This window comes from Triticum dicoccoides, chromosome 2A (assembly GCF_002162155.2).
Source record: "Triticum dicoccoides isolate Atlit2015 ecotype Zavitan chromosome 2A, WEW_v2.0, whole genome shotgun sequence".
Classification (NCBI taxonomy): domain Eukaryota; kingdom Viridiplantae; phylum Streptophyta; class Magnoliopsida; order Poales; family Poaceae; genus Triticum; species Triticum dicoccoides.
This window is the reverse complement of record NC_041382.1, coordinates 236,066,687-236,078,161: the sequence shown is the minus strand read 5'-3', so window position 1 is coordinate 236,078,161 and position 11,475 is coordinate 236,066,687. Positions and strand designations below refer to the sequence as shown.

The window sequence follows — 11,475 nt, the reverse complement described above, 5'->3', positions numbered from 1 at the left end:
GTGTTAGAGTGTTCCTTTTGTATAGATTACCTTGTATAGGCATACGATCACCTGCCGATATGTGTTGATTCAGTTAGGGATTCACTTGATCTTGATGGTCAAGACATATAATCTATATATGTAATATGAAACCACCCCATGAGAGGCGTGCAATACACAGAAACATATGTTTTCATGTAGTACTCCTACTAGTAGCATTAACGAAATGAATCTGTAGAAGATATCGAGTGCGTAACTCCCATGGAAACTATGACGCCATAACTTGTGTCAAACTCCAATCCAATGCCTCCGTCAACAATAAATAACAAAGTTTTCATCCAAGAAATTCACACTAGCCTGCAAGCGTTGAAATTCTTGCCATCACTCATCATAAATAAAAAACTTGCTGCCATCACTGTTGTTGTAGTTATAAACTTACTGGTGTGAGATATCTGGTGGCCAGTGTTTAGCTTAAGTTTGGGGTCACAAAAAATCTACAAATGGTTCTTTTGATTAAACCGGGAACAAACATTGGCAGGCAACTTGAAGAAATTTTCCGCGTCGTTTCTAAATCCATGCCACACCTACTACTTCCAGCAAACCAAACTACCACATATACACATCTGGGGATTCTTCTAGAAACTACATCCATGGTAAATTGTCGAGCCACGACCTCTCCCCACAACGGGATCACAAGCAATGCAAATTTGCAATGCAATAGCATGTCCCCACATTTATCCCCTGGCCGGTTGCTACATAAAGGGGAGGCTTCTCACATGTGGATCTGCATTTGATCTCAAAGTTAGGAAATGGATATCCGTTTCGCAAAAAAAAGTTAGGAAATGGATACAGTATTCATGGGCAGCAATAGATTTTGCCATAACTAGCTTTAGACATCGTGGCTGAGAATGGCAGTAAGAAAAGAAGAAAAACCTACACAAGTTGTTGTCGTGGAGATTCGGGTGCTTACCTGGCTGCTGGGGCTGCTTTATGAACCACCTCGTTCTGAAAGTAGATGGCTCAACAACTTCTTACTACAATAGCAAGGGATGTACTCAAAGTTTTGTCAATATCTCTACGCCCGTCCTAGTGACCAATACAGTGTGCTCAAACTGTGCTGCCCAACTGCCATCGGCTGTGACAGTAGTCCATCCATTTTCCCATGTAACACACTCTGCTTTGTCCATTGTAAGTATAGGTTCTGCAAACATTTCATCAAGATTGTCAACTTGGTCTGAAATTCCAAGAGCCATTCCGTCCCAATTTAGTTACAAATAAATACCAAGAGCTTCTAGGATTAGACATATAAATAAACATAATGTTTATTGAAGACTATTCACATTTCCTTTCTTTATAGCAATGTTTAATCTTCTGAAAAACATTTTCAATCATAATCAAATCACTGAAAATTCCAGTACACCGTGTTTTAAATGAAAATTACAAACTGTTTGGAAGTAAAAGTCGAAACATAAAAGGAGAGCCCCGAGTACGTACCAATTGTGAATGTTTGACCTTCAACCATTCGACCAGAGTTTTCATTTGCTACAAAAAAGGGTTTTCATTAGTCTACTGTATGCTTCAAACGTCAACTTATTAGTCCGACACAATTCAGGTATACTATTAAAAGTTTAAAACAGTTCATCCAAGAAAGAATGGGAGATAGTAAACCCATAGCTGTATAAATCCTTGGCAACAACTACATGAGACGACATTACCCCTGTCCTTTGAAACTCAGCAACCTGTTCCTATATTCCCGGCAATGATTTGTTACGACAACCAATACAAATTGGCATACTGAACATGTAATTGTGTTGCTTCATATCAGCCTAAATATTCTAAACAAGCGACTGGACTTGGCAAAAATTATAAGCATTACAGGGCAGGAACCCATAAATCGAGTAATGTTATATGCTAAGGTGCTAAGCTACATAAAGATGTTCCCAGTCGGATGAGTATCAATTGTAAGGTAGGTCAAAAAGAGCAGGGAAATATCAAATAAGTGCTCACCATGATGGAGGATAAGTGGCTCAGAATGCAACATAGTTCCAATTCCATGTCCAACAAAGCGCTCCACCACATGATAGCCGTAGAAATAAGCAAGCTTACTGAAATAATTTGAAGAAAATTTACAGATACGCGGCATCACAAATGTTCTTCAGAAAAACTCAGTACAAAGGTGCGGCAATAAAAAACTGGACGATTTGGCTTTTAAGAGTATCGGCGTTAGTCTAGTTTATATTTAGTGCCATACTGGTTTTTATAAATTTAACACTTAGCTTACAATAGCAATAAAAGTGTTGTTGTTATTTAGGATTCACGGATTCTGCACGAGTTTCACATGGAAATAGTTCAAACCTCACAGGAATCCGAGAAAATACCCATGCTCCAAACGATATCTAGGATCTGGATGCCAACTCACTGCAGATTTGCCCCCCCCCCCTCCCCCGCGTCGCCCTCCCCACGGGCGACACGGGAGGCGACGCAGCCTCGAGCGCTCCCTTCCCTCCTCCTCCCCCCTCCCCCTGCCGCCGCCGGTGCTCCCCGCCGGGCAAAGCCCTGGCGGATCCGGCGGCGGCGGGACTTCGCTCCCAGGCTGCCTCCTCCCTCAAGCGTGGGGCTCGACGAGGCTGACGGAGCCGTGCTGCTCCGGACCTAGGGTTTCGCGACGGCGGCCCCAGATCCAGAGGGTCGGGCCTCTGGACCTGGCGTGGCGCGGCACGACCCTTTGGGGGTGCGGCTGCGGCTGCTTGGCTGTGCCCTGGTGGATCCAGGTGGCGGAGGCTGCGGGTCACCGCGGCAGCGGCCATGGTCGGCGGCAGCAAGGTGCAGGTGGCAGGTCCCCGCGACGGCGCCACTACCCCTGCTCGACGCGACCCCCTGCGGTGGATGGCCTTGTTTGGCAGCCATCTGGCGGCTGCTGCTCTGCGCTGGCCGGTGCTTCCCTACATCGACAGTGACGACACGTGGTTTCCCTCTTGGTGCTGATGGTCCTCTCCGGCGGTCTGCTTCCCCATCTCCTGTCTGCTCTGCTTCGACGGTATTTGGGGTTCTGGTCTTGGGCCGGGGCGAACGATGGCCTGCGCTGACAACGGCGACACCTGAGGGTGCCGTAACCTCCATGGAGGCGCTGTCATGGCCCAGATTGACCCTCTCCTCGAGCACCGGGGGAAACACTTGGTCCAGTTCATTGGACAAGGCAGCGGTGGCGTCTCAGCGCCATTCCCTTCTTGAAGGCGTTGTTTGGGTCGCACTTGGAGTCCCCGATGCGGCAGCTGGAGATGGTGGCCTCCTCGGTCTTCCGGCGAGGCTTGCTGGTAATGCGATGCTGTGATGAGGGCTTCAGCATAGAGCGTGGGCGTCCGGGGCGCTATGTACGCCAGCGCCGGCATGTCCAAGACGATGACTTCACTAGTCCTGGATGGGTCCTGCCATCCACCTGCCGTCTCTTAGGCCCTTATGGGTGGAAGGTACGTTGGCCTGGACAGCCCTGGAGATGCGGTCTTCTTTGGAGGCGCCTGGCAATGGCTGTGACGCGGCCTTGAGGCTCTGAGTCTAGTTACCTCGCCGTTCATGGTTGGAGGCTGGACAAGGCTAGACCTTTCGTAGTTGCAGTCTGTAGTTGGTAGCACCTCCTCGCCTGCTCGTTTGGTGAGGACGATGATGTGTGTGCGTGTGTCCCTCCTCTTGGGAGGTTGTACCTGTACTGCTGTTCTCTTCCTGTTCAATGAAATGAAACGCAAACTCTTTTGCGTTTTCTCGAAAAAATCTGGATGCCAAACAAGCACAACCCACCGACCAACGCATTTGTACAGTATATCTACATGTTTGGTGGAACTGCAGCAGTGAACAGTAGGCCTGGGCATTCGGTCAGTTTCTACTGTTTGGTTTTTTTATGAATTCGGTTTGCGTGTACGATCACATTACTTCGGTTTCTGTTTCGGTTACGGTATAAAACCGAACTGTACGAATTAAATTTGGTTAGTATAACTGGAAACCGAATTTTACTGTAGCACCAACAAAAACCGAAAATTCGGTTTTTTCGGCTTCGGTTCGTCGGTTTTTATGCCCACCCCTAGTGAACAGTTTGCTCTATGCAACTTAAGGGCCTGTCTGGAACCAGGGCTAGTTTGTTGTATGGTAAATCTAGGAAACTTTCCACGTTCCAAGCATGTCTTTCACTGTTTCATATATTCTCTCAAATCAGCAAACATTTGCAAACCATCTTGTTTGAAAATTACCTAAGGTGCCCAATACATAAGAGGCTGGTTGTAACTAAAATGGAAAGCAGATAATGAATGGTTGGGATTGAGCGGTGACGCCCACCTGCAATAATATGATGAAACAAGAAACCTGAAGTCATTTAGTCATAAGCAGTTTTACTAACAGTTTATGCTGCCTCTTTGGTGGGAATGGAAAATTTGTAAGAATAGAAAACTCCTGAAGCAACATTTCAGGTCAAGTGTGGAAATGGAAATTTTGTAAGAACATAAAACTGATTTGGCTCTGAAAGTTAGCTTCACAGGTTTTTCGAAGACAGTATGAAAACAAATTAGAGAGCTGAAAGTTATCTATATTAAGGGCTCATTCAGCTTGCAGGATTTCTAAATCAAAGGAATAGGAAAAGTAAAGGATTGGGATGCTCTCTCCACTTTAATCCTTATGAATTTTCCATGAGGTCTCACCTAATGCTAAGAATCATTAGGAATTAAGCCAATATGGACACAATCCTAAGGAATCTAGTACCTTCATTCTTGTGAAACGAATGTCATACATAGGGAAAAAATCCTATGGGAATCCTCCAAAAATCCTGCAAACCTAATGAGCCCTAAGATTCGAGAACAAGGTCTTGTTTATCCATGATATTCTCTTCAGCGTATATTGAACAGTAAAATATGTATAGACAGATGCTTTTGTAGTCTAAGTTTTCAGAAAGAAGCAACTAACAGGTAACAAACATAGTGTCATGTAGAAAAACTACCTTATCTTCTTGCCAATTTTTCTGTAGTTTACACCGTCCCTGCAGACAGAAATACCCTTCTCCGAGCATTCTTCAGCTGCCTGAACCCAATAAAGATCATTTGGTTTCATGGTTTCATGGATGAAAGAACCTTTTTTTCGATAAAAGAGAACATAGTGTATCACCCAACTGTAAAAAAGTCCTTTCAGAACATTAAGCCTCAAAATTAGATCTATAAAGTAGAACAAATACTACAGGGATTTGTTAAAATCCAACACGGACAAAAACATCGTAAAACTCACATTAGTGCATACTGCTACTGAATGTCTATGTTCGTGGATGAAATACCTCACAAATCAATAATAGCTTACCTTTAGGAAATGCTTGATAGATTCATCCGCTTCTCCGCATACAAATGTTCTGGAAGTTCCGCCATGGTACCCCTGAAAAGAATGGTATGAATCACGTTAAAACTAGGGAATGTGTCAGTAAAATCCGAGACTATGCCAAACATACCAACAAAGCATATGCACAATCTTAGGAGAGAGGACTTACATTTAGGAACACATTTACATCAATATTTATGATGTCTCCATTCTGCAGTAGAAACAACATTTTTCATCCCAGAGTACATAGGCATGACAGAAAAATAAAGAAAGAGAGATGCAAATTTCATCCTACAGAACCTGCAGCTGTGTTGAATCAGGTAGTCCATGGCAGACACACTCATTTACTGATGTGCAGATACTTTTAGGAAATCCACCATAGCCAAGTGGAGAAGGATAAGCACCCGCCTCAACTATCATATGATGCACCGCCCTGTCGATTTCATTTGTAGTAACTGATGGCTGAAATGACGGTGAAATAATGACTGTTATGAAGTGTACACTGCAGAGTCTTCAGATGATTTAGATATAAAAGGATTCTAGCTATCTATGGAAAAAAGAATATACCTTAACCAATGTTCCCGCGAAGTCCAGTACACGGGCAGCAAGTTTGCAAGCAGCTCTCATCCCAGCGATACCTTCGGCATTGTGTATTTGGCGAACTGCGGGTAGTTCTTGTGGTATGTTTGCACCCACATAAGAAGGTCTTGGAATGTGTTCTGGTACAGGAAGTTGGGGATAGACCTTTCCACGCCTCAAAGGCGGCCTCTTCTTTAACTTGCCTGAACTTTGCTCTTGTGTCCTTCAAATGTGTAAGGGTGTTTACAGAGTCATCATCATCAAATAAGAAACAGACTGGCTGACTTTAGAGCTACATGGCAACTTTCTCTAGATGTCACACCAAGATGAGTACCATCAAGTGTGAAATCTAAGGTCAGAGGAAATTTAGAACCTAGCTCCAAACCAATGGCTACGGCAATTGGTAAATCCTGACGACATGATAAAAGAAGCGACAACAGAAGCTTAAGCACAGCGTAATAGTGACGAGAATCGTACTTTTGTAGCTCCATGAGCTCTTCTTCAACCCCATCAACCCAAGTAAGTCCGCCGGCCACGACAAAGCAGCGCTTTGGCGTTATTGCTTTACCTACAGCAGGACAGCAAAGAAGAATCAGCTACGAACCCTGCTGTAGTTTCAGCTCTGTTAATCCCATAATGTTTTTTTTTTGAGCAATAAACGGCTGTTGGTAGTAGAACGACCCGCCCAAGCAATTAAGCTGAGCAGGCTCCTTACCAAAACAAGAAGAGGCCGTCCGAGGATCTCTTCGATTGATGGTGAACTTTGAGACGAACGGGGGAGCCGCCGGCAGGAGGAATGTGTGGGTTCCGGCCGGGCGGGGTGGTACCGGAACGCCGGAACATGACGCTCCAGGTGACATGGCAATAGGGATTCGCACGGCGTCGGTGGAGGCGCCGTGGTCGAGGAAACGGGGCCGGCGGCCGTGTTCGAGGAAGAGGAGGCCGGCGGGTACAAGGGAGGACGAGGAGTGCAGCGGAGAGAGGGGATGTGCGTTGAGGATGAGACGCCGCCGGGACCGGGAGGTTTCGGCTATGCGTGTTACATGACTGACGTCAGATTGTTTTGGCTTTCCGAGAGAACATCTTGATGGCCGTCGGATTGGATGCACGAATCTTGAAGCAGTGGAGCGTTCCACATCATCCACAGCCACCTGTTCGTTCGAGCGACCCCTGAGCTAATTTCTTTTTTGAAAGAATGGGTTATATTTTTCATATGCTCTCCTCTTGTTGATATGACAAGCAAAGAACAAAAAACTGAGCACTTACTTTGCTCACCCTTTTTTATCGTTTTTAATGCAAATAGATTTAATCTAGTAATTTCTTTTAGATTAAGTCTTATTATGTCTTGTTTGACCGGTGAAACACGAATGACCTTATCCTTCTTCTTTGTCGCTTCCATTCTCCTCCCATTCCTCTCACCCTCTCTCCATCTCCCTCTCTCTCGGCAATACATGTCACAGATGGATTGAGCGCCAGTCGGTGACGAGGCCAGGAGGCCACCGGATTCTGGACCAGGTCGGCACACCCTGCAATCACCGGTCTTGGGCAAGCATGGCAACTCGAGCGACTAACGATAATGGTACTCTGCTTCAATTTGTTGCCACATCGACGGATGAGGTCATTGAGGAGACACCACGGGAGGCGGAGGCCATCGAGGAGCTATCGCGCACCTTACCCATTCTGTTTGGTCACGGGAGACGGAGGGCGTTGAGGAGCATGCGGAGAAGAGCAGCCTCGCCGTGGTGGTGTCGTGGTTCCCGGCGAGCAGCGACACGTTGGAGGTGAGGCACGGGGTGTGTCCACGGCTCGCAGACGGATCTTGATATCCCGACTCATGTCGGCGACGGCGGTGCAGGATCAAATAGGAGAGCGGGGCTTTGTGTCGTCGGCAAGATGATAACGGGGGGCGTCACAGAGTGGCCGACCACCAGCGGCACCATCAATGGGGCGCGTGGAGGAGCATTGCCTGCATCTGGTGGTGCTCTTCGCCAGCATCTGTGACGCCTTCTACTTCTGCTTACCTCCCACCATTCTGCTATGCCCATCAGTAAATCTCCAGAACAACATAGGACACGTTTGGTAGCCTGCATTAGGCCCAGTCAAGCCCGTGCGGGATGTTTTTGGCCTGTTTGGTTACTCGGGTCGAATCGAAATTTTGGCCCGCACGGAACTTAAATAACCTTTGGTCTGCATCCAGAGGAACAGACGAATCGTTTGTTTCTAGCGAGCCAGGTTGAGTGGAGCCATATTGAGGGCACATGGATGGGTCTGATTGCACGAGATGATGCGAGTACTATACAGGTTGTATGTGATTTGTTCTCCTACCTCGAGTAAACTGCTTCTCTAGTCTTCTTTCTTCCGTCCCTTCTAATCTACATAATAATGCTTCGATTCAAGATAAGCTCCACATAAAAAAGATGCACGTCGAGGTTATGGGTCCATTCAGGTGATCTGTTCGTAGTTTCATTGACCGTATTTAATTTTATCTTCATGTTCAGAGCTATTTTGGTCAAATTTTGTCAAACTCGTTGCACATGATCGACAATTTGAAATTTCCTTTGACCAATAGCTTCATCTCGTAGTTTCACATGAGTTTCGTGTTGCACATTTTCTGTTTTGACGAGCATAGATGAGTAGATCTACCTCTTCTTCATGGAGTGTACAATCACATGTGTGTGATCTATTTTAATGACATTCCCTAATCTCCTCCATCAAGTTTTTCCTCTTAGCCTCATCTTCCATGTCCTGCTACACCGGCGTCACCGTGGGCGTGGATCCTCTTGGACTCCTCTCCCGCATGTTGTTGCACTAGTGCCACTGTCGGAGTCGTTCCTCTCAACCTTTTTTTCTGCATCCTACTACACTGTGCGGTCATCGTTCCTTTCTGCCTTCTCTCCCATGTCCTGCTACACCGAAGCCATCATCGGCGTCGTTCCTCTCGGCCTACTCGCTTGTGTCCTTCTAAATTGGCGTCGTCGCCATTTTCATTCTTTCCGGCCTCCTCCTCCGCATCCTACTATACTGACGCTGCCATGACGCGTGCACTGTATTTTTTTCTCCATCATCCTTTGCCCGAGTGCCATCATATTTGTTACTCCACATGGACTTTTTCTGTGGCGACGACGCTGGCAACTATTCCAGTGCGCCGCCAATGGGGTCGCTCGCTCGTAACTTCGTGTTCGTCATGTCAGACGCGGCGCTGCGTCCATCATCCACTGTAGTCGCCGAAGCACTCTAGTGTAACTATGTGTTATATGTTGTTATTAACTCTTAATCATGTCCAGTGTGTAAAACCAAACACCATGTAGTTGCATGAACCTAGTTAATGCAAGCAACCAAACACAACGCATAGAGTCGTTGCTACGATACAGGGAGAGGGGATGCACGCAACCAAACAACATGCAAATGTTGGTTTTTTGCCTGCATTAGCTCTACCAGACTCACCTGGGACAAGTATGCAAATTGGCAAAAAATGGTTCGAGTAACCAAACACATCTATAATGATGCACATAAGGTCATGCAAATTACTCTGTTTCATTCCACGGCAAAATTACAAGGAACATGCGTACACGTAGTACTACCACAATGGTCAGTTCATCATAAGAGCACAACTGGACTTGGCACATTCGACACCTCAAACGCCTGCGGATGCGACCGGGCGCGTCCGCGGACACTGACCGATCAAGCATCAAATTACCCTTCTCACAATAGAACACCTTAATTAGCATATCTCAAATCCATGCAAACTCATGCAACTACGTAAACGATGCTACATTGTCCAACTACTATGTCATCGGACTACCAAAAATTAGCATGTTTGGCTATGGTGGAGAAGGTCATCCGGGGTTGCCCTTCTTGGTGCCCTCTGTTAGTGTCAAAACCGGCTGATCTTGGGTAGGGGGTCCCGAACTGTGCGTCTGAGGATCGAAGGTAACATGAGACAAGGGGGACACGATGTTTACCCAGGTTCGGTCCCTCTTAATGGAGGTAAAACCCTACGCCCTGATTGATTGTATTTGATGAGTATAGGGGTTACAAGAGTTGATCTACCTCGAGGTCGTAATGGCTAAACCCTAGATGTCTAGCCTATATGAATTATGAGAGACTCTACGGACAAAACCCTCCGGTTTATATAGACACCAGAGGGGTCTAGGGTTGTACAGAGTTAGTTTATAGAGAAATGAAACTACACATCCGGACGTTAACCTTGCCATCCACGCAAAGGAGAGTCCCACCCGGACACGGGGGAAGGCCTTCTACCTTGTATCTTCACGGCCCATCAGTCCATCTCACAACACACGGGACAGACTCTCGAGGACCCCTTAGTCCAGGACTCCCTCAGTAGCCCCTGAACCAGTCTTCCATGACGATGTGTTCGGCTCATAGATTGTCTTCGACATTGCAAGGTGGGTTCCTTCTCCACATACTTCAAAGCAGTCTTCTGAGCAAGAGAACTGTATCCGGCTCTATATAATAGTTACAACCCTCAACCACAAGGGTACAATACTTAATCAAAATAAGGTATGTCTACTAACAGCTTTTTCGGCGAAACATCACATCTGGCCTTTTTATTATTTTGAATCGTTTGTTGGCCTCCCGCTTTGTGTTTTGAGGCATAGCCTCCATTGACACGTCTTGTCAAAGCAGATATCGTGTCCCCTTATTGCAGGATTTTCATCAATACGGATTTGGGTAATCCAACCGTGCCATTCGCACGACCCCTTCGGAATAGGCGGGTTTTAAGGCTTGTGGGGGCACTTGATATTCACTGCCTATATAAGTGGATAAAGATCCATCTTTTTACCCCACACCTTCTTCCTTCCCCAGCCTTCTCATCCTCGAGCTCCAGCGCCCAAGCTTCAATCTTTCCCACCGCCCAATCTCTCCAGCCATGGCCGGATCTGGCTCGCAGGGCAAGTGGATGACTTCCTCCGTCACGGAGAAGAACGTCAGGGAACTCCAGGAAGTGGGGTACCTGGCTGCGAGTATCGCGCACAGGCTCCCTGCAAAAAAGCAGATCATCCCTACTTCGGAGCCCGGTGAGAGGGTGGTGTTTATCCCCCACTTCCTCTGCGGACTAGGGTTTCCTCTCCACCCTTTCGTCCACGGCCTCATGTTCTATTATGGGCTAGATTTCCACGATCTAGCCCAAAATTCCTTCCTCCACATTTCGGCGTTCACCGTCGTGTGTGAGGCGCTCCTCCGCATCCCCCCCCCCACTTCGGCCTATGGCTTAAGGTTTTCAACGTGAATCCGAAAGTGGTTGACGGGCAACATGCGGACTGTGGCGGCGCCATGGTGAGCAAGCTCCCCAACGTCACCTGGCCCAAAGGGGCCTTCATGGAGACCGTGAAGGGATGGCAACAGGAGTGGTTCTACATCACCGAACCCCGTGGCGCCACATGGGCAGCCACTCCTGAGTTTAAATCCGGACCCCCCCAATGCGGCTCACGTCCTGGATTAACAAGGGCCTGGATTGGGCATCGCCCAATGAAGTGATGGTGCTGCAAAAGAGCATAAAAATATGATAGAGAAGAACACCAGTCTCACTGATATGATTCAGGTGATGCTTTT

General features: G+C 46.9%; 1 protein-coding gene across 1 annotated transcript; it reads right to left on the bottom strand.

Annotated features, from left to right (window-relative positions):
- Positions 1-345: 345 nt before the first annotated feature.
- Positions 346-10,794, bottom strand: LOC119357810 (methionine aminopeptidase 1B, chloroplastic-like). Its single transcript, XM_037624634.1, has 12 exons — positions 10,706-10,794; positions 6,617-6,948; positions 6,379-6,469; positions 5,890-6,124; positions 5,623-5,784; positions 5,492-5,533; positions 5,308-5,379; positions 4,958-5,037; positions 1,987-2,084; positions 1,474-1,521; positions 950-1,180; positions 346-763 (listed from the first exon to the last, which is right to left on the bottom strand). The coding sequence occupies exons 1-11, from the start codon at positions 10,792-10,794 to the stop codon at positions 1,035-1,037; spliced, it is 1,395 nt and encodes a 464-aa protein (XP_037480531.1). The 3' UTR covers positions 346-763; positions 950-1,034.
- Positions 10,795-11,475: the final 681 nt, after the last annotated feature.

Coding starts and splice junctions, on each gene's coding strand:
- LOC119357810 (XM_037624634.1), bottom strand. CDS start 10,794: ATGGCTGGAGAGATTGGGCGGTGGGAAAGATTGAAGCTTGGGCGCTGG. Junction 6,470..6,616: donor GACGGCCTCTTCTTGTTTTG/GTAAGGAGCCTG, acceptor GTCCTGCTGTAG/GTAAAGCAATAACGCCAAAG. Junction 5,534..5,622: donor CTGATTCAACACAGCTGCAG/GTTCTGTAGGAT, acceptor TTTCTACTGCAG/AATGGAGACATCATAAATAT.